The 23,490-nt window shown below is 36.6% G+C and overlaps 1 protein-coding gene across 6 annotated transcripts in view; it reads left to right on the forward strand.

The window, feature by feature from the left end:
- The window catches only part of LOC139935762 (uncharacterized), an 84,980-nt gene that overhangs the window by 19,489 nt on the left and 42,001 nt on the right, over positions 1 to 23,490 (forward strand). Inside the window, exon 1 of one of the 6 annotated variants that reach the window (XM_071930333.1) lies at positions 6,119 to 6,290. The exons of 3 other annotated variants lie outside the window; for them this stretch is intronic. In XM_071930333.1, the coding sequence (XP_071786434.1) occupies positions 6,264 to 6,290 (27 nt within the window). In that variant the 5' untranslated portion in view covers positions 6,119 to 6,263. Of the gene's footprint in view, positions 1 to 6,118; positions 6,291 to 17,345; positions 17,475 to 21,768; positions 21,871 to 23,490 lie in introns of those variants that run through there. 2 more of the 6 variants (XM_071930334.1, XM_071930331.1) reach the window with 2 other exon arrangements.

Raw genomic sequence — 23,490 nt, forward strand, 5'->3', positions numbered from 1 at the left:
GTGTGGATCATTTTTATCTACTTTTAAAACATCTTTCCAACCATATGCATTTTATAAAAAACGGTTACAAACGCTTTTTATAGACCAACTCGTCCGATCCAAGGCAACGTGTTCCTTTAATTTTGGATCATCCAGACAGTTTGGGGATAAAGGTGAAGTTTTTTATGGACTCGGTGAATATCTTAGGTTGGGTGACATTATGATCTCTGATCTCATGGCTAACTGGTACCTGGTAGTGATTGCGATGAATTGTTAAGTTACACATTAACAGAATTACTCACCATGCTCACTGAGCGCAGAATGCTTTTATGTGTAATCCATGTCTGCTTTCTATGAACCTACCATTTGTGGTGACGTCATTTGCATAATTCATTCACATTTTGTCTTTCTGTGTGTCTAGAGACAAATCAGGAAATTGTGGGTTTTTTTTTCAGGAAACGTGACACTGACTCAAGTTTGGTAAATTTATTCAATTGACTTTACACTAGTATACTTTTTCAATAGAAAGCTTTCAGGATCTACTTCATGAGTGGTTATTCAATATTAACTGGAGATCGTTTTGATGTGTTTATAAGATACCTACTGGGATGTGATTTCCCTGTTTTTAAATTTAGATCAAATTCATAAAATAGTGAAGATAAAACTATGTAGAATGCCCCAGATTCCAGCTGTATGGCTTTTCAAACCAAAGATAAACAGCCTATCACATTCACATCGATGTAAATACTAGAGGACTTTTGGCAATTGTTAGATAATGAAACTTTGAATAGGAACTTCAGAAGTTTTTAAACAATAAATCTCAACATTTACAAGATTAACAACAAAATATTTCTCAGAAACCAAGTTTTCAGATAAGTTATTACTTCTCAGTAACCAATGTCTTGCCTGACCTTAGTATAGTTTGTAGTATCCCCCTCGTGCACTGCATATTCTCAACCATAATATCACAGGCACAAACATTTTTTGTTTCACCATGTAATAATCTCTTTGAGAAGTATTGTCTTTAAATCCAAGAAGTACTCAACGTGCTATTGTCTAGAGTACCATGCTTTTACTGGTAAATTTTAAGTTTTACAATTTGTTGAGCCCTTTGAAAGGATATTGCAAGTTGAACTGGAAAAAAGAAAGAAAACATGTTATGATCGGAAACATGGAAAATTCTTCCAGTGGTGGGAAGGTTTTCCAGCACCGACCACTGTGGGCAGAACCCTGATTGTAACTTTCACTTGAATTATGCAGTGCCTATATAGTTTAGGAAGTGTTTACTTACATGCTGCATGCATTTAAATTGCTTTTATAATGACACATTATGCGGTTTCTAGTCAATCTCCCTCATTAGTCATTGACCTCCGATCGATCCACCGTTAATTGCTGAACAAACCAGGCATAATGTTATTGCTGAATTTGCCTACAGCTAATTTGTAACCTTGAACATAGGGGCCCAATTTCATAAAGCTGTTGAGCAGAAAATACTGCTTAGCAAATTTCTTAACTGAGCAAAAAATCAGTTTGGCATGAGTTCCAAGAATGACAACTTAATGCAATTTTGGCAGTTAACCTGTTTCTGTTACCTAAGCAACACTTTTCTGTGCTTAGCAAGTTGTTGTGCTTACCATGCTTTCTGTAATTAGGCCCAGGTACATGGATCTTGTTTGACAAATATTTGTTGTACACAACAGGGCTCAAATATTATTGTGGACTTTTCCCAAAAATTTGAGTCCCTGGCCCAAAGGTAGACCTTGAGGTTAAATAAACAGACTTTCAAAATATGACTTCAATTAATCTCACATATATACTTGGAGTAAAAAGCATTTGATGAGATTGTTTGTGTAGCGGTCCATTTAGACATACTTCATGGCATATCTCTGGCTTCTATAAACAAACATCTATGGACCTCTCCAAATAAATAGACACTTGTGTTCTTGTGACCAGTCCCATCTTGAAATTGAATGAAATTACTGATGACTCATGCGTGTCCATTGTTTGGACACTGCAACCTTTAGAAATAATTGTATGTGTTCAACTTGAAGTTCATAATGAATTATCTTGATTGTTTATCTAACTTGGCATTGACCGTTGGATAATTGTTAATGTCAAGTTTCAAGCTCGTTTAGTTTGTAGGAAGACAAAAAGAAGTCATATTCCAGGCCTGTCTGCCTCAAGGGCAAGGGAATTAAGGCGTTTTCTTCTTGGTAAAGGACACCCTAAAAAACGTAAAAAATTTAAAAATAAAACACGAAAAAAAACACCTTTTTTTTTTTTTTTTTTTTTCGTTTTTTAAATTTTTATTTAGCCTAATTTATGCCTGGCATTAACAGTGTACAACTACAATCATGTAAAATAAGCCTAGTACATGCTAAAAATGCACCGAAGAGCATAATAAACCTCAACATTTTCTAGGGTACCATTGTAGGTATCAAGTCCCGTGGCGTTTCGGCTGCCTCGCTCCGCACTTGCCTTGTGCCTTTGAAAGTTTTCCTCTTTTTTTTTTCAACGGGCAGTTGCATGCCTGTATGAGGAAGAGCATTTCAAGGGGCATGGAGGTAATCACATTCCTTGCCTCAGTGAAGTATATGTGTCCAGCCTGATAATTTTACAATGTCACATACTGTACATAGACTACCCTGAAGCAGTATTTTTGTTCACTTACATTAAACTTATTTTAGATCACCTTCCAGCTGAATACTTCATCTGCATGCTTATCTCCTGAAACTTTGCAAGGAATTTTACCGTATGAGATAAACCAATTGATATCAGCCGCAAAGTATGCATCCAGATTTTCTATTGGGGTGAGGTCAAGAATACTGATATATGAGATGAGAAATACACATATAGTTGCTAGAATAGAGGAGAAGTCTGGCTTCTGTTTTTTTTTTTTAAAGATGTAAGAACCTTTGCCTAGTGAAAGGGCCTGCTGTGTTGTGGATCCTTTAGGAATCTCATTCTCTGTCAATAATAGACTGAAGTTCAATCCAACCGGATACTTTGGAATGTTGGTGGCAGCAGACTTACCGGTAGATTTTCGTTTGGTTACGCAGTCTGAGCACTACCAAGTGCAATGGTTTTACCTAGTAAGTCTGCCGCCATCGGCAGCGTCACAAAAGTCAACCATTTGACATTTTTTACTGCCACAAAAATTCCTTTGAATGTACAGACCCACTTGTTTGTGATGTCCAATGACATCGTGTTTCAAATAATAATATGCAAGTGTGCTGATTTATTCAAATGCATCTTTCCCTGTCACTGCTTGTTAACTATTGACGCATCATGTACAGTAGAAGGGTTTGACGTCATTACACAGACATCTACAGAGGGCGCCATACATGTGTATATCAGTCATAGCCATAGAATTTATTTATAGGGCTAGAGAGAGGGTGGACATAACCATGTGACAGGGGCTGGCAGCAATTTTTTGTTAAAGGATTCCCTATTTTGATTCAATTTAGAAAAATTTGGAAAAGTACTTCGACAGTGGCAATTCGTACAGAAATTTGTTTTCTGGCCTGGCAAGAAGCATTTGTGGCCCTTGAGAAAATCTGACCCATGAGATACAATACAGTTCATGCACATTAACCACATCATGTACAGTGGTTTGAAGTTTGACGTCATTACACAGACATCCATATGGTGTGTGGTGACTATAGTAGAGGGCGATGTGTGTATCAGTCATAATCAGAGTTTTATTAATAAAGCTATGGCGTACATAACCATGTGACAAGGCCTGACATGGTCTAAAACCAGGTCTTAACAAACACAGATTTAACAGTTGTTCCTTCTATTGAAAACCAGTAACAATGAATTATACTTTTAGTTTAGGAGTGAACGTGATAAGGAATTTCCATGTGGTTTCCTTACATGTACAACTTTTAAATGAATTATATAAAGCCTACGCAATAGTACTAAACGAAGTGAGTCTAATTCTTGCCCATAATATAGTACAGTACAAGCCCTTTCCACCTGCTGAAAAATTGTTGCTTTGAGTTTTGTGAGCATGAAGTTTTTTGTTGTCATCGTGCATGACATGATTTAGCGAGCTTTCACACAGCTTAGTTTTAAGTAAAAAGCTAGTAACCGTTTTTTGATATGATATGCACACATAAGTCATCAGCGAAAAACTCAATGACATTAGCTTTGTTGCAGGTTAAAGCCGAGAGAAGAGACCTTGGACATTCCCAACATTATTGTCCAATGTTTTATATTATAATTTTTAATCCACAACCATGCAAAAATAAACCAAGGGACCCCTGTTACATATTAAATGTAGTTGATCTTCACATGAAGGTTTTCTTGAAGTACCCCCTCTGTTGGCAGCATATCGACCAACCAGGCAGATTGTGTTGTTAAATTAAATTGTTAGAGGAGCCAGGTATACATTTTATTGTTTAAATACAAAATATTGTGAGGGTATTTATATGGTCAGTATGGTTCACCCAAAGGCTGTGATTACACTCGGTAATGGAGTGTCTGTTCGTAAACTTCCATGCTGTATTTGCATCACAAGGACCCATGGCTCGTATGTGGGAACTTTAATTTTTATTGAGGCATTTGTCAGTCGGTCAAAAATATCCGGTTGAGTCTCATTGATATTAATAAGACAATTGATGAAATGCAGATTTTACAGAATGAACTGACGGTTAAGATCACACTTGAAGGAACAAATTACAAGTACTCCCCCCCCCCTCTCAGTTTAAGATAGGACTATAAGGAAGATAAAACAGGGCAATAAAATTTTGCATAGAAATAATTATAGAAATACAGTATTTGAAATAAGAGCACCGAGCAAAGCTCAGCAAAACAGGTTACCAGCTAACATTCCATAAAGTTGACATTGTTGCGATTGGTGCCCCACTATTTGTTTGCTTTGGAAAGAAATTTGTTAAGCAGTATTTTCTGCTCTATGAAATTGGGCTCTGGACTTGCATGATCATTGTAATATGCTACTCAGATCTTCAATGACAAACATCTTACAGCAGCTGTGAAATATCTGACATTTGCCAGACCACATGTGTTACTTGCATTGAAACATGGAGCTATAAAATAGCTCCATGATTGAAATGACTGAATGCAAAATGTAAATTTATATAAGAAACCACACTGCTGTACCACCCTATTGAAGAGATTGGTTGTGCCCAATTAAATTAGTGTTAGAAACCCTATGGGTTTTCCCTCCGCTAAATAAACCTTCCCCAAATTCATGCCCAATCAGACTCCGAGGTATGAGTGTGTGTGTGTGTGACTGGGAGTTGGGTGCACACTGTACTGTCAATGTTGCTTCATGCCTTAGCCATACAACAAAGGATCTTTAAGAGGATCAGTGGACGAACATAGTGGGATAAGAAGAGGCGCTACAAGTTGATGGTGAATGTTCCTCCTTGCGTCATTAATGTGTTATCTAAAGCTTGTACTTTTGTATTATCACATTTTGTTCAAAGTTTGGAGACAGACTCTCTGAAGTGCCATTGTTGTTGCCATACCAACTCTACTGGTTCAGTTCAGTCCTTGACTGGGTGTCTGTGGTGAAAGCCAGCTCTTTATTTGGTGTCGTGTGTGGGGGAATCCATGGGTGCTGAGTAAACATGTTCAAACCCTACGCGAATGTGTCAGTTTTCACACACACTTGTGGATACAGAGGACAGCGCTCCATGGCTCACCAAATTCTAATATCTGGATTCCATAATTGTATTTTCTCATTGGGAAGCGTGCAGAGTTAAAAGGATAACGCCGCCGTATAAAAGCCAGCACTGTGCAGGAGCTGCATTCTACACTAGTAATGACCGTGACATGAATTTGATGGTGTATCCGACTTCTATAGGGTTCCTATTCAGTGATTCAGTGATTTGTTACAGGTGTATGATCCGCATGGCTGTCGTACAGGAAGGACAAAAGGAAATGCACCTCTGGTTTATCCTTTATGATTGCAACTTGAAGTAGAGCGTCACAACATTTTGTCAAAGCGCTTGGAATTTTTTTATTGTGGAGATTTTCAACATCCATTACCTGCGGTGAAATAAAACATGTTCTTTTTTGTTCATCTCTTGAATGAAGTTTTGGGGAACTGTTGTTGAAAAGTCACACGTCTCTACATGTGGATGACAATGGGCAGGAAGTGCATTGGATTGTACAGAGAACTGTGAGTTCATTTAATGCTGGTAATATGCCACCAGTGGACTTGCAATAGACACAGTGAAGTTGAGTTTTAAAATCAAGGAAGAGCATTTCTGGAACTTGTATTTACATGTATACTTGGATTCAAAGAAGACAAGATGTTGGCTGTACACCATCCAGTTCAGGTATTGTAAATAGACTCAATTTTTGAATAACAGACATTATGTTACTCCTACTTTAGTCTGTTTCAAATTTTATTTTGCCCTTGAAAAACCTTTTTAAAATGTGTTTAACACCATGTGCACATGATGTATTTCAGCCTTTGTTGTACTCGACCCCTACTTTTTTTCCAGGAACCAAATATGCTTGTTAATTGAAAATGAAATAAAGAGTTTTTAATTTATTTCAACTGAGCATCAAGTTTCTATTTCTACCCCCATGAACTGAGTAATTTATTGACACCTTCAGACTGCCAGTTTGCTGAATATTATTATCCAGCTCTCCTGAGTTATTTTCATGTTTAATCATTTTCTTCTTGTAGAGTGGTTTTTATACTTGTTTGTGGCGAACTTGCATACAAAAATTTCAATAAATAGAAATGCTTGAAATAAAACTACATTGGTGGTGGTTGATAAAAGATTAGACAGATAATTGCTGCATGAACCAATTTCTTCCTCCATGATGTTCCTGTACCTCTCTAGTCTTCAATTGCAGTTCATCAGTAAGCTGCTGTCACTTGTCAGTATATTTCTTAGATGATGGCCAAACCAGTCATCCTTGCAACCCTTGACCCTTCAGTATAAGATGACCTTACTCCTTCATCCTGTTCATTGACATCTTATCAGGGTCAGTTTAGTCAAGAATTGTGAGACTCTGACAATCACTCCTTTATATCCATTCCAAATAACTTAAAGATAAGGGATCTGTCAAAGACCAGTATTCTCTCACTTACAAATCTGTGAAAGTTTTGACTCAATTGCTCATCTAAAGTTGCAAGAGAATAATGAACACAGAAAATACACCCTTTTTGCACAATTTTGTTGCTTTCAGATGCATAATAAATAGCTATGCCAAACACATTTAAATATTTGAGTGAGATATTACCTCTTTCTCAAAAAATATGTTACTTCAGAGGGAGCCATTTCTCACATTTGTTTTATTAGCTTTCCATTGCTCATTACAAAATAAGTTTTTGTGCAAACAAGTATTTCGAGAAATTACTAGTAGTAATTACTGACTTAGGAATACTGCAATTTCAATCATTGATCCTTTTCAATTTTTGTTGGAAAGTTATTAATCTTACATGACTTGGATCACGCAAGAAGCCACTTCACCTCATGACCAACAAATTAGGGTGACGGAAATTGTCATTTATTACTCGTAATTTCTTACTTTATTTCAGAGAAACAGATCCCTGGGTAAAACCAATTACCCCTGGCTCACTTTTCCAATTACTTATCCTCTAATTCAAATTGATGGTATAATTAAAAACTTCCCTACCACAAGATGATCTGGATAAGGTTAGTGGAATCCGTACAAATACATTACCTCTGATTCAATTTAAAAAGTTCAGTTTAAAGATCTTAATTCACTTTTATAAGGTTTACAAACATAAAGAGACTGAGTGTTACTGTAACCAAGTATATATTAATAAGATGACACATTTATAGAGTGGATAAAATAGCCCTAACAGGTCTAAAGTGTTCAATTTTTCAATTCAAGAATTCCATACTCTCATAAAAGAATAACGACAGTTACATGTCACTACGGAGTAAAGCAAACATATCATTAAGTAACAGTAAACATAAATAAACAAATAGAGTAAGGGGCGTTTTGGTAAGCACGAGCTTGTGAAAAACTGACAGACAGACAGACAAGAAAACAAGACAACCAGACAGACAGCCAAAAAGACAGATGAAAAGAGGTCTGACACTACGTACATGTAATGTTTCATTATGTGCAAAAAAAATCTAATATTGTAGAAAAAGGTTCCGCTAAGAATGAGATCTTTTTTTCCCAGGCCACTCCATTATTTGTCTGTGTAATTTTGTTGCACCATTTAAAAAAAGGGTGTACTTTTGAATTCAGTTTGTATTATTTAGTCCTATTATAATACTTGCTTGATTGACAGCAAATCTACAACTGTTTTGGTTGGGTTTTGTTTTGCTGATTTTTGCATAATATTTTGAATGATTTCCAACAGTTTTTTTGTTCTTATAACTTGATTTTTTTGCAAATTTTCTGCGCAAATGAAAACTTATGATACCAGCTGTCGATTTCACCAAACTTTTCCTAACTTGGGATTAATCTTAAGACTTAGGATGAGTTAATTTCCGTATCCATAGACGCTAGGACGCATTGAACCCATCCTAACTCAAGATAGGATTAATCCTAGCATTTTGTGAAATCGGCTGCAGAGATATCGACCTCCGATTTACAGGGGTTGTGCTAATTCCAATCCAGCTGCCAGTTTCTCATACAACTGTACAAGGTTCTCATGGGTTCAATACAGTTCAGTAAAATACCACACTACTCCCCCTGGAGAGATCATTTATAACATTGTACAGTGACTCACAGAGTCCAGACCCATGGCCCTCTACATGATCTATAAATAAACATCTGCTTAGGGACTGATCTATCATTTCAATTCCAAGACTTGTTTCTCTTAGTCTTGGAATTGTTACATCAACAGTTCTGTTTATAGTTGTTTGTTTGTCGTTTTACATACTTTTATTGATTGAATTTTTTTTTTTTTAAGGTTTACTTGTTTGTTGATCAAATGGAATGCAGAACCTTTGAAAATCGAACAGTACATATTTCCCAAGCCCGGCATTTTATCTTTGAGAGGGCAAGGCCATTTTAATTTTGAAAAGGGCACTTCCATTGGAAAATCTCAAAGTATATGAGAAACTTTTGAAGGGTCACTAAGGCCAAGGCCTTTGTGTCCTCCTTGAAATTCCAGGCCTGAGTTCAGTGGATAATGCACAATTAGGTAAGACGAAATATTTAAGTTTAACACACACACAAAAATGAAATCATACTCTGACGACAAGCTGTATACAAATCAAATTAATTAATTATTTTATCCTGTTTGTATGTAGAAATATACTCATTAGCTCAAAGGGAAAGGACTGTACATGAAATTACTCCACTCGCCTGAAATGATTACTGGACAGAAGCAGTTCTTTAGTTTCCTCATCAATTAATTCACAGTACACAAATTTATTTCCTGGACGATGTAATAACCGCTTTCATGTCACTACTCAGATTAAACCTCACAATTTTATGACAAGTTTGGTTTTGTATCAATATTGTATGGTTCCTTTAAAGAATTTTGTTGAAGGAATATTGACGCTTTCTCCCTTGGGGCTAACAGCGTTCTCTCACCTCATCTCTCCATCTTTCCCCCTGTCTCTTTCCCCCGTCTCTTTCCGTCTCAGACTGCTCCAGAGCATGGTTCTCATTCTTCTCATTTTGCCTCAACTCAACAAAAACTGACTTTGCTCTTTGTGCCGTACTAGTGCTCTCGGCTAAACATCTGTCCAAACCAAATTCAGCGTCCTAGAAAGTTAAAGGGGATCTGTTATCAAACTGCTCTTTGCCCTCAGAAACAGTCTGGATTTAAAGGGTTTGGGTACTTTTTGGCACAACAAAAAGCACAAATTCCACAGATTTACATTAAATTAACATGGTTTAAAGATAATGATGGTAGAAAACTTCCCTTTAAATATTATTTGAAGAGGTGATGTAGTTTTTGAGAAATGAGTAAAACAATGTCACACAAAAAAAAAATTCTCGGGGGAAGCAAATTATTTTAGTGATTTACTTGACTCTCCTAAAAACATTGTTTTTTTTCGCAAAAATGAAGCTAAAATTTCTACAGGTAAATTAAATGATAAACATCAGAGAGAATGCCTTCTTTTGTAATAAACCTCTCTGAGATGAGTTTGAAAATGATCGTAAAAGCTATCTTATATGAAAGATAGTACTTCAGGTCCCAAACTTCCTGAGAATTACTCCTGCCAGACATCTGGCTTTGAGAAATAAAAGTAGAATCTGAAGGGAATTAGCAAGCGATGATCTATTTCCACTTTGACCACGTACATGTACTACATGTACGTACATGTGAAAAGTTAAGAATTAAAAAATCTGTGAGGTACACAAGGTTGTACGTATGTATGATTCATGTTGACGTTAAATTGAAAAAAGCTTGCAGTAACCAGGACCCACTTGTCATGACCTGGCTTTCCTTAGGTTGATTTTATTCCTCAACTGATTTCGCATTTTAAAACATGAAGTACAACTGCCTTTGGCTACTGGGAAATCTCGGTCGGTGGTCTAGGGTTTGAATCCCACCCGAGTAACATGCCTCGGATCTGTTCTCACGGAGCTCAGGAAAGTACTGAGAATACAGTGCTAACAAACATCAATGTTATTATTAATTAATATTCTTTATCCCCTATGCAAATTTCCATCTTCTATATGAAGTAAAACGCTTTTATTTTAAAAATAAATAAGTAAAGGGATTTGGGAAAATTATAACCAAAGTATGAACATACATGTAGACAAGATATATCAGAAATTCAGCATTAAAAGATGGAAAAATACAAACTTAACAGAATATAAGGTAAGCATGGACTATACAGTTAATTACTTTTTAGTGGCAGTTCTTGTTAGATATTGTACAGGGCTATACAGTGTATTGAACCACCTTCCATTAACGATATAACTTTTTTCGACCAAGGTGCTTGTAAAATAATGTCCATTACCATAAAAATATGCTCTATAATTTAATTTCATTTGAAATGCCACCTTTTAACATATAGCATTAGCAAAATAGACCCCAAATTAAAGGTCAGCTGTGTCAATTACGTTCCCCTACGTACTTTTTACTACTGGTTGTGTTTTTCTTTCCTTGGACATTGGCCTGTACTCTCCAGGATGCTACATTCATGACTGCTCTTGTTTTATGTACATTGGCATTTCAAACCTCTTTACTTGAAAATGAGAACTTCTGATGTGCTTTGAGGCAGTGTACTGAGCTGCAATTTCAGGAATTTAACAGGGAAATTGTGTGGGTGGGCCATGGTGTGGTTAATTTTTGTTTTCAATTCCAACAAAATTCTAACAAAATTTACAACATTTTTTTTCCTCCAAGCAGAATCGTTTAAAGGCAGTGGACACTACTGGTAATTATTCAAAATAATTATGAGCATAAAACCTCACTTGGTAATGAGTAACGGGGAGAGGTTGATAGTATAAAACATTGTGAGAAACTGCTCTCTGAGTTTTTCTCTGGTCCAGTACACATTTTGATCCGTGAGAATTTTTCTCCCAAAATGTGCATTTTGGTTGTATTAAACTTATTATTGAAGTGGATTCTTTGAATCTGAAACCCACTAAAGATAGAGAGCTATTATCCCTCTGACTCAAAGGGTCCATTCGTAAATTCCAGCACCGAAATGTTCAATAAGTAATGAAAGATTTATTCTCTTGTAGTTTCATTTTCCGTCAGCACCCTCAAGATGGCTTTAAACTAAGATCTTTTGTTTAGTTTCTGATCATCAACGATTTCTCGCCATTGACCGATACGCTCAATGACCATAATTTGACATCAGTTTTCTTGAGTTTCAATAAGTAACCATGGCTACTAAATTAAAATTTGATTCAGTTCCTTTTTTTCTTTGTCAGAGTGCCTTAACACATATATGCAGCAACCTTGAACTGTTTTCATATTTCAACCATCCTTTGAAAGAAAGTAGAACCAGGTTGTGAACCATGGTTCCACAGTACAGTAAACTGCATGCCTAAGGGATTATTCACACAGTGTGCATTAAAAGGGAGCTTTGTGGTGGTATTCAGTAATACAATTTTAGGCTGCACAGTAGCCCATGGTGTGTGAAGTGCAAGCATACAGTGCACACCACAACCCGGCTGCCACAATCCATTAGTCAACATTGTCAACTTCGTCACTGGATTAACTGTGTTATGCTTGAATCTCCCAGCATTCTGGTCTTCCTATAATCGCGTTTGACGCCACCAACTGGGATTGATCTGGCAGCCGATTGGCGAGAAAGAAAAGACACATGCTAGTTGACCCAGCGTGCCACCGACCACCGCTCCGACTTTGAGTCTCCTCACTTCGTTGTGTTTTTGATAGAGTCCTTAGTAACAGCATCCTTGCTATGACCTTTTCCACTCTGCCATCCTCTTTCGCATAGTGATAGAGCTTTAGATCTAACCATCTGTGGTCCTAATACTACTGAGGAGGAGGTTTATCACACATCACACATGTACATAACAGGGAACGATTTCATTTCATCCAGCAAATTTGCATAGCCAAATATCCAGAATAAACTTGTGTTGTGGACACTGACTGCTTACTATGAAGTAGCAATTAATCTGTGATTCTTGAGTAGCAACTGATACATTTTGTGTAGCATTTTGCTCTGCTATACAAGGAAAATCGTTCACTGCATAAAACATTATTGGTCGGCTTCTGGATTGGATGGTGTTATCAACAACACGTGTGTGATCCTATTCAAGCCGCTGTGTCATTTGGAGAATGGATACCGCAATAGGGGCTAGAGGGAATCGTGGTATTGACTGTGGAATTATCATGGAAATAGATGCATTGACCCGGTATGGAGAGTTTATCTGGGAGTAGCTGGCAGGCACAAGTTCATCAAAGTGGCAGCCTCACATTGTGTTAATCTACAACTCAGTATAAGATAAGTGCTCGCCCAGTCCTGGTCAAGCAATTTACACCGTGGATTCACAGTTCTACTTGTCAACATCTCCAGTTTGCAAAAGCGTATTTGCACCAAAAATGACAGCTCTGCTGAATAAAATGTACAATGAGTTATTGTACCGAACAACAATGAACATTGAAGGCAGAACTGGTTGAAAAACAGTTGTGTGGGAACTTCACACTTTGGGAAGAACGATGAATTGGGGAAGTAAAATCATCAGAACTCAGGAAGTCAGTTTTTTGCGTCATCAGGAGTACACCATATTTCGTAGAATCCCTTTCTCCACTAGTTACTAGAGCATCCACAGCGAGTCTGCATTTTTCTGATAACCTACTCAACTTACCGCAACTAAATTTCACCTGAAAACCATTTGGACACTTTTCCCTCCAAAATGTGTCTTTCTCAATCAGGTGTTACTGATGTTAAGAGAAGTGGTAATGTCTTTGGGTGTACGTTAGTTAATACTACTATATACAGCGTTCATAGGAGATTGGAGCTTACACTAGATATCCTGTTATGAGGTGAACACCCATTGATTTATTTGGCTCATTGGACTGAACGCTGTTATCATCTGCTGATTTGAAGGATTCAGACTGAGATATTGTTTTTTAATTCATGGATGATCACATGAAGAGAGTTACTTAAAAAGGTTGGACAAGAATACCTGAAACAATTTATCTGTTTCTACAAATGAAGGAGAAGTTTCAAGAGTTTATGAAAACACACACCAGTCATCATCTGTAAATGATAGTCTGCTGTTAGCATCGGGGAACACTGCTCCGGTCAGTTAATATTTCAATGCTTGCAAGATATGCCCCAGGTCAATCTATTTCCAGAACTTGCTTGCAAGTAAACTACCTCTGCAAGGTCTGCTCATGATTTAAAATTCAGAAAGGCAGAACTCTAATTTCATCAAAACTGAATATCTCATCATCTGTGTTGGCGCAACTGGGCACTTTACTTATTGCTTTTACCGTCATTTACTTTGCTACAGTCGAGGGAGAGAGGGAGTTATTTTCCCTCTGTGATCATCAGTATAATTTCTCAGTGCGGCTAGAATGTTGAAACTGCATCATCCTTGACTGTCTTGATTGGAATTGATATAAGGCATACAGAGTGCACTTTTCTTGGGAGTTTATCCTCACACTGTTAAGCAAAGGCCATCACCATCTTACCATCTGCTTCATCTGGTGATCATGCAAGCTGAGACCTTGTCCAGGGAACTTCCACCAGAATGCAGGTCTGAAGTTCATAGAATTTGTTTTCGTTTATCACGCATGCTCTACCTAAGTCATCTGAAGTATTTTCTTATTGCTATTCCATGCATTTCTTCACTCTTTATGTATTAGTAACCTTCCAAAAATGTGTCATGTTTCTAAAGTCGTGTTTCCATTGGACTTTTTTGTTGTTTCAAAGTGCTGCGACATCTCTGTAGAGGACACAGTTAAATCCAATGGTAAACTGACCTACCAGTCAACTTACTGTGTGACCATGATGTAAAAAAAAAAAAAAAAAGGCCAAAAGAGATCGCTGAAGACTTCCGCACAACCATGGTAACCTGACAGGGCAGCAAATAAGTCCATTGGGAACAGCTCCGCTCTAAACCTTCCGTGACCACGCTGTAAAGCGAAATTCAAACATTGTGGAATATAATTCCAGGTGGGAACGCACGGTAGAAGTACACCAAAGCCAGTCGCAGTAACTTTCCGCGTTGCCTTGGGAATAAAAGTCCAATTGGGAACACGGCTTTACTATCAAAATTTTCCATCAGAAGTTTTTGTCTTCCAGACAATCTTTACTTTTCTTCTCCTCCTTTTCCCCTCCCTGCGGATGTTGTCCACACTTTTATCTCGTACAAGCAGGTTTCAGTCAAGTATAGACTGAGAGTTTAAAAATAGTGCTTAAAGGGTCTGGGCACTTTTTGCACAATGTCTACAGATTTACCATAAAACTAACATGGTTTGAAGATGCAAGCTGCCCTTAAAATGTTACTTGCTGAGGTGCTGTAGTTTTAGAGAAACTAGTAAAACAATTTTACAAACATTGTTGTCTCAGTTTTAGCATGCAAAATGTATATTACCAGTTATGGAGAGACAACAATTATTTTTTGTGTCTTCTTTTACTCATTTCTCAAAAGAAAATACATCACCTCAGCAAGTAATATTTTAAGGGAAGACTTCTACCATTATTTTCTTCAAACTGTGTATGTTTAATGTAAATATGTAGACATTATGCAAAAAGTAACTAAACCCTTTAACAGGAATACGCTTGGAGAAACCATGGAGAAACAAACCCTGATGTGATTATGGATTATTTATTGACCAGCTCAGGATTCTCTGATAATTGAATTAATTCAAGTTGGTAAGGTCAGTGCCTGTTTATATTTAGAACTCCACTGGGGCTTCTTTATATGGGCATGGTGATTGTAGTTAAGGCTTAATTTATGACGGTCTGTAGGGACAGTATTAAATTAGGTTATTTTTTATTTACAGATGTAGGTGGTGCGTAGGCCTACCCCCATACATAGCCCTTCCAGTGTGTGCCCTTTAAATTGATTAATGAACAGCCAGCAGGACCAATGCTTGTCATTTCACTGGTCCACTAGTTTATTCACCAGTCCATATTTTAGAGCAAATATGGATTCATTTAAAAATAGCCAAACGGACCACTGGGAAATAATTTTGACTGGTCCTTGTGTGTTTTAAAGGATTTGGGTACTTTTTGTAACACAAAACACAATGTCCACAGATTTACATTAAACTTACACCGTTTGAAGATAATGAAAGTAGAAAGCGTACCTTAAAATATTAGTTGCTGGAGTGCTGTAGTTTGTAAGGAATGAGTAAAACAATGTCATGAAAATACGTTTTTACATGCTAAAATAATTTTCGTCTCATGATCACTAAGACGAAAATTATTTTCACGACATTGTTTTACTAATTTCTCAAAAACTTCAACACCTCAGCAAATAATATTTTCAGGGAAGCTTTCTATTATCATTATCTTCAAACTGTGAAAGTTTAATGTAAATCTGTGGACATTCTGTTTTTTGTCCTACACAAAGTAACTGACATTTGGCCAGCGATCCACTGTTACTGGTGAACCCTGTCTTCATAGGACAGTAATGGAAGGAGGTGGTGGCTCACCCCCTGCTTTCCGCGCCTGATTGAAATGACAGCCTGTTTCCTTCATTCATATATTCCAACAAAAGAAAAATAACTCAAAAACAGCCAAGTCAATTTTATTTATAAGGATTGAGTGGTTTGCCAATTTGTACTCTCCATTTCCTGTCAAAGGTTCCAATAACATATATCAATGGTATTTTTTTTTTTTTGGCATCCCTTGCATCTTTTTGAAAAGGCATGTTCAAGTTGATTTTTCCACACTTTTTCATTTTTAACTGTTTATTGTTTGATCCTGTTTCACTAAAAACATCAAGAAATATCCTTAAATGGTCAAAGAAGTGTTTGTTTGTTTGTTTTTATTTGACAATCTCCACAGAATTCTTAAAAATACAGCAGGTGGACAAAAAAAAAGTTAAATACAGACAAGAATCATAAAAGACAGTGGAATCTGGTGAATTGTCAAGGGTATCACAAAAAAAGGTAAAAAGCTTATTTCCATCGTGGTCCTCTGTATAAAAATACATGATTAATGATTAATGGTACTTAAAAAAAGCGCATCTTAAATTACATAAAATCAAATGGCATTAATAAAATCATTGACACCAATCACTGCTAGAGTTAATGTAATTGATTTGTAAGCATTATAGTCAATCACTAATGTCTGCAGAGCAACCCTGTTAGGGTTACAATCAATGAAATTTACTGTGAATCTATCCTACTTATCTATAAGTCAATAAACTGCAGGGCCATTTGCTATTCTTGTCACCCAAGTGTTACTGCCAGACAATAGCTTTGTCACTGAGTTTTGACAAAAGGGCATATAAAAGGCATGCAGGATGGGATTATATAATACACTCATTGGGGGCACAATTGGGACTTGACTATTGGAGACATAATGTGATGTGTAGTGTCAAGTCATACTGCTGGGATTGTGTTTTAGATTGTGCAGTTGAAAGGTTGCGTCTTGTATCTGGATTTCACTTTAGTTTCATCTGGATTTGTGATTGCACTTGGATTCCTTCCTCTGTGATGGATTATGTTGATATATTATATGGAAATCATTTGGCTACAACCCTGCAACTTTATCCAGTGCCTGGAACATTGAGGAAGGAGTTCAGATGTGTTTATGCATTGGGATGATTGACCATGGAGGGCGGTGATGGAGTGATGGTTTGACCTGTGGTTTTAATAGTTTACCTCTTCATTCATACATCTAATAAACATCCCCGACACCACAGGCTACTGGACCATCATGCTGGTGTTTTGAAGGAATTTATGTGTACTGTGGCAGAAGTGAAACCATACATCTGTAGGCCTACAGTGTGTGTTGTGAGTTGTTAGCTCCATGCATGTTCTCACCATTCTCACCAAAGAGCAAGGACTTGCTCTATGTTCTCATGTTTATGAAGCTAAAGTTCACACAGGTGGCATAGGTGCTGTAACTTTTGAAGCAGGTACTTTGATCTGGTGAGATTTGAGGATTGATACAATGGTAAGAATACACACAACAATAAATCATTATTGTTTTTATGCCCCGCCGGCGAAGCCAGCCGAAAGGGCATATTGTTTGCCTTGTTTTCTCTTCATTTTCTTACCGATTGGTGCATTTATTTTGTTGCAATTTAAATCAAGTGTTTGCGATTAAACTTTTGGGTAACTTTTGTACTTTAAATCACATATCTTTAGAGTATTTTTTTTTTTCGGATAGTGGTGCTTGTGTCAAAGGTTTGTGAATGTGTTGTGTGTGCTAGTTGCGATAATCGTAACCCTCCTCCCAACTGCGAAGAGAAGGGAGGGTTACGGTTATCGCAAACAACATGTGTGTGCCAGCTAATTATCTGGTCCATGGTCACTGCCTATACGTAAAGTACAATTGTTCTGTTGTGCAATGTACTTCAATACAAACTTGCGATTATTCTTGCCCTGGCTAGAAATAACAGTAATGGATGCTTAGCCCTGTGTACCAACACCTCACTTTCTATACATCACTCTTGCATTAGTAAAAGCCTCACAGTTCTATGAGATGATACACATTCATGTATGATGGTATGAGTGACTCCATCATCATCCCCTACTACATCTTTCCTTCTAACCTGTCAAGAATTCTCAGGACTCGATGTTAACCCATTTAATTAACCTAAATCTTATCTGCTGCAATCAAACTCAGTCATGGGTTAAGCCCGGTTCATCATACATAAACTTCATGCGAATGGGAAGCAATTTTTTTCGTCACAGAGCCGTTTTTGCAGGCAATGTTTCGAATGAGTTAAGCCCATCTCAACTGTTGCGAAGTATTCGTTGCGAGTTTGTGACGTCAAAATTCATGTTGCATTCGCATTTGCAGGAAGTATGAACCAGGCTTAAACCCTCAAGCTTAAATGGCAATCAGCTGTCAATTTGTCAACAAGACCTCGTTAGCCTTTTTGGGAAAATCCAGGAAATGTGCCTGTCTAATATCAGTGACCAGAACGGAATTGGCCACAGGGAGTTGAGGTCTTCCTGTGCTCTTAAAACGTTCTTGTAGGAAACCGTCATGTAATGCTGGTTTCAGAATTTTAATTTGAATGTTTTTACAGAGACCCAGTCCATGTACCTGTAAGTCATTCCTCTTTATATTATGAATAAAGCATTGCAATAATTTTGAGTTTCATATTCTAAGAATTTATCATAGTATTTTAATCTTTGAAGAAAAAAATGATTTAGAATTATTTAATTTTAGCAGACCCACAACAACAAATTTGTGCTAACAGATTCTGTTTTTTCCCCCAAGACAACTCGCAAGTGCGGAGTGTGAATCCATTATCCCATGGGATAAAGCGCCCAGCCTTGCTACCATGGGCAGCGCGCCATATCGTTACCCACAGTACCCACAGCACCCCATCCCCCTCCTCACTGGCCGGATTGTTAGGTGTTTTGTTTTGTAACATTTGAATTTTTGGATGAAAGTTCGAGGGGTTCATATTCATTGAATGTTCTCTTTCAGAAACCAACCTTCTAATTGATTTAGTTGGTCCCTCACTCCATGTACATGTACATACATGTAGGTCAAGTGACTCGGTCTGAATATTGACATTTACTGCAACAAATAACTGGTTCACTATATAACCTCTGAACAGTCTTCTCTTTATTAACAAAACAACATCCTGGAGAAAATGAGCATAGACCAGGAAAGACCGTCGTGACAAGTGTTTTGCCACTTTTTTTTAAAAATGGATCAATTCACTCTTCAATAAATCAATCTTAATTAGATCTTACGTTCATAAATCATTGAAAGCACGTACGACTCTATGAAAAAACGTAAGAGTGTTTTGAGTGTGCACATCTGCTACATACAAGCATCATCCAAGTATATTAAAATAATTCCTACTGAAGTTCCCCCATATGAAATCTAATTAATCAAGAAGGTATTTGCCTTACATTCCATCTACATGCACCCACCTTTTACTCTAGTGCAGTGACATTTACGTCCTTCATAAACTATGTATGTTTGCAGTCTGAAGATGTTGTGATTATTTTTCCTTTTGGTATCGGTCATTGCTCATTCATCTGGCAAGTCAATTTCAGGGGTGCACTTAAGGAGGATGCTGAAGTGAATGCAAAGATGTTTGGATTAAGATGATGTGATGTGTCAATGGTATTCATTGTGTAGTTTCCGAATAGATACTGTTGTTCTTGAAAGAGGAAACTTACTCTTTGGTGATCATATGAAGAAAATGTGAAGTTCATGTACTCTCAAGCCAAAGGACAATCTATATCTTATTCTGACACATTTTTTATGAAATTGAAGTGGAAATTTACTGAATTTAAGGGAACGCAAAGATGTTTGGATTAAGATAATGTGATATATCAATGGTATTCTTTGTGTAGTTTCTGAATAGATGGCTGTTGTTTAAGAGTAAATTTACTCTTTGGTGATCATTATGGAGAAAATGTGAAGTTCTTGTATGTACAGGTGTACTCTCAAACCAAAGAGCATTCTTTATCTTATTCTGACACCTTTTTCTCAAAAAGAAAGTGGAAATCTACTGAATTTAAAGAGAATGCAAGATGTTAGGATTAAGGTGGTATTCAGTGTGTAGTTTGTATTAAGTGTGTAGTTTCTGAGCTGATTGACTAGAAAGGGAAGACATTTGTTCAGGAGAAAATTTACTGAGAAAATGTGAAGTTCATGTACAAAAACATTCTCAATCTTATTCTAACACCCTTTTTTTTCACAAAATGGAAGTGGAAATGTACTGATTCTTTCAGAATAGTTGCCTGGATTTATTGACAGATTGTTGATTATGAGTCTTATTCTGTCACTTTTAGCCTTCGAGAAAGACTCTGCTAGTGCTAGGGTCGAAACATCAGACCATTAACTATTTTTTGTCTTCACAAAATGGAAGTGAAATCTACCAAATTCTACTGAATTTTTCAGAATAGTAGTCCGGATTTATTCACAGACTTGTTGTTATAAGTCTGAAATTATTATAACTAAGGATGAGGAGTCTTATTATTTAGATGGTGAAGATTTGAGTTTACTTGCAATGTGTGCACCTGACATGACATTACATTCTGCGCCTTGAACACCCAGCGGGGTGGATATGTGCGCATTACAAGTCTTATTATTATTATTATTTTTTTTTTTTACATGTACATGCATGTAGCACTTGTCATTTTATGTTGATGTTTATTGTTATGACATCTCGGTTCTGGAGGTGATGTTGAGAGTTCATATTGAGTGTCCTTGGATTGAGTGTAACACAGAGCAAGGATTACATGTAGTAGCTTCAAAGGTGGACTAAATTACATAAGGCCTTACATGTTTCTTAAAGTGGTGACTTCATTACATGCTTTTGCTTGACAAAAAAAACCAAATTAAATAAAATTGTGGTTTTAATCTAACCTGAGAATACTAAAATACTAAAATATGACCTTCACCTTCAATCGGCCGAGGAAGGTGTTTGTCATTAAACTATTTTCAAGTAAGACTATGAATGAAAAGGGGCATTTCCTTAACATCAGTATTTTTATACCAAACCAAACAAATGTTTTGCTTTTGTAAAAGTAAAAGAAGAGTTGAACAATGCTATCCCTTCAAAGAGAATAGTTTGCTGGCAAAACAGATGAATAATTTTTTTTTTAAATAAACAAAAAGAAGGAGAAGAAGAATTTTATGAACATGAAGCATTCATCAACACTTTCTTGTGTTTTTTTTAGGTAGAAAAAAGAGGGGAAAAAAAAGGAGAAGAATTTTATGTAATGTAGCATTCATCAATGCTTTCTAGTCTATACTGCATGGCCAGCACTTTTCCAAGACTTCACCGGTACATAAAGATCAACATGACAGGATTATTGATCAACATTACGGTATCTTTACATCATGTCAGGATTATTAAGTGGTAAATACTTGAATCTAGCCAACATGGCCACGGTGTTTTTATGAATTCCTCAAAGCCTACAAATGTACTCTAAAATTAACATCGTTGTAAAACTCTCATTAAAACCATGCAATGTAGATGTTCATGAAAGATTTACCATTCTAATGACCATTATGAAGGGTTGCCTAGCAACACCTAGTGACATCAGCATCTAGTAAAGCTCCAAGCTCATGAATATTGATGAGCTGCTGTCGGAGGAGGCTAGCAGTGGTTGAGATGTGGCATATTTGTCAGTGAAATTGTTGGATGGATCGAACGAGGAGTGTCGTTTGGAACATGTGGCACGCAGCAGGATCTATACATGTTGTACCAATACGGATTTGTTGTTTCAAACAATACGGATTATGTAGCTCTGTACTCCATCTGATACCTGGAATTGTTTTCTGAGTTCTGAATGTAGATGATCAGGAAGTCTTCATGGCACAGCCAGCATTTATATATCCTCGTATGCATTCTACACCATTTTGGGTAAGATTTCTTGATGGCTTTGATGTAAATTTGCGACAGACACCATTCACACTCATTGTTGTAAATTTTCTAAGTTTAGTTGTTGTTTCTATTCAGATAAATATGTATGAGTTGAGTTTATATGGCGCTTATTTGGTAAAATCATGTACAAATACAATGTCCAAAATGCACAAATATGTGTGAACACACAGTGATTGATGTGGCTGTACAGACTACAGGTACCTGCATGTTTAAAGTATCTGGCTTAAGTTTCCCTTAAACATGTTAAAAGTCTGTCTATATGTGAAAGGATTATGAGTATTATAGAGTTAGACAAATGCCTAAACAGCTTTCTAGTTAAATACAAGTTAAAACAATGAAGGATCAGTCTAAATTCACTCCAACCAAGTGGCTATAGCTGGTTCAGTATTGGAAAGCATCACAACATGTATTTAAAGATATGAACGACAGGACTCAATGTAGAATCAAAAGTGAGTGGCCTGGTCCTGGCTGGTTAGTCACTGTAAAAGTTAAGGGCAACCCTTCAAAAAATAAAACATTACAATTAGGCCTACAAATACAATACCCTTACTGTTCATGTGCCCTTGTTATGTGACATTTTCAAGCTGATTATCATACTATTGAGTTGAGCATGTTGATGTGTTTGAATTGACGTGGCACATATTGCGGATGTTGTGCACCGTATACATGCCATACGGCAACCCTGTAATCATATCTGAGCGTCCGTGCAGGGGTTCTCTCTGGAATAAATCTCCATGGATTTAAAAACACCTGCTGAAGGTTTGTTTGATAGCAAGTGGAATTGTCTGTTATTGAGACCGCTTTATGCTATATTGTCAGGCATGAAGAGAAAAGAATGAGATCCAATTACAGTACTTTAGACCAAATTGATTGGATTCACAACTTGCCTGATATCAAAATATTATTTGTTGACTATGCACTGTAGTCAGGATTAGTACACATTCTTCTATTTAATACAATTAAATACAAGTTGAAACGCATTAAAAAACACAAAATTAAATAGTTCTCTTTTTAAGGCAGTGTTTTTTTAATGCTACAGACTGGTTAGTATTCTTTTAAAAAATTAACCCTTGTTGATAGTTTCTTCTTTTTAATTTACAAATTTGAAGAATATTTTAGAACTTAAAACTTTGCATCATCAAGAGATGATATTAGAAGAGGTTTTTTCTTTGACTGATTAGGCTTTAGGTTTGTTCACATCAAGTATTGACTTATAAGCCCCTTTCACACGAGAGCAATTTAGCAATGGTTCCTTGCTAAATTGTAGCATGGTTGTAAAATGTACCTCATGTGAAAACTTGCTAAATCAGTGCACAGTGCAATAATCAGTGATCTCAAAATTTAGGACCATGGTAATTGGTGTGTCGTTTAAAAAGGGCTCTAAAACGACACATGAGATTAACACATAAATTGCTATATATTGCAAACTATGCTGAACTCACAACAAACCACCTCCTTCCCTTAAAAAAAAAAGACAAAAATAAAAGAAACAAGATAGACGGAAAGAACTAGAAGAAAAATAAGTTAAAGATAATGTAAACATAAGAAAAAACAATACAACCAAATAGCGTAATGAGTATTTTCAAAGCCTTTTCAAAC

This window comes from Asterias amurensis, chromosome 4, assembly GCF_032118995.1.
Source record: "Asterias amurensis chromosome 4, ASM3211899v1".
In the NCBI taxonomy this organism is placed as follows: Eukaryota; Metazoa; Echinodermata; class Asteroidea; order Forcipulatida; family Asteriidae; genus Asterias; species Asterias amurensis.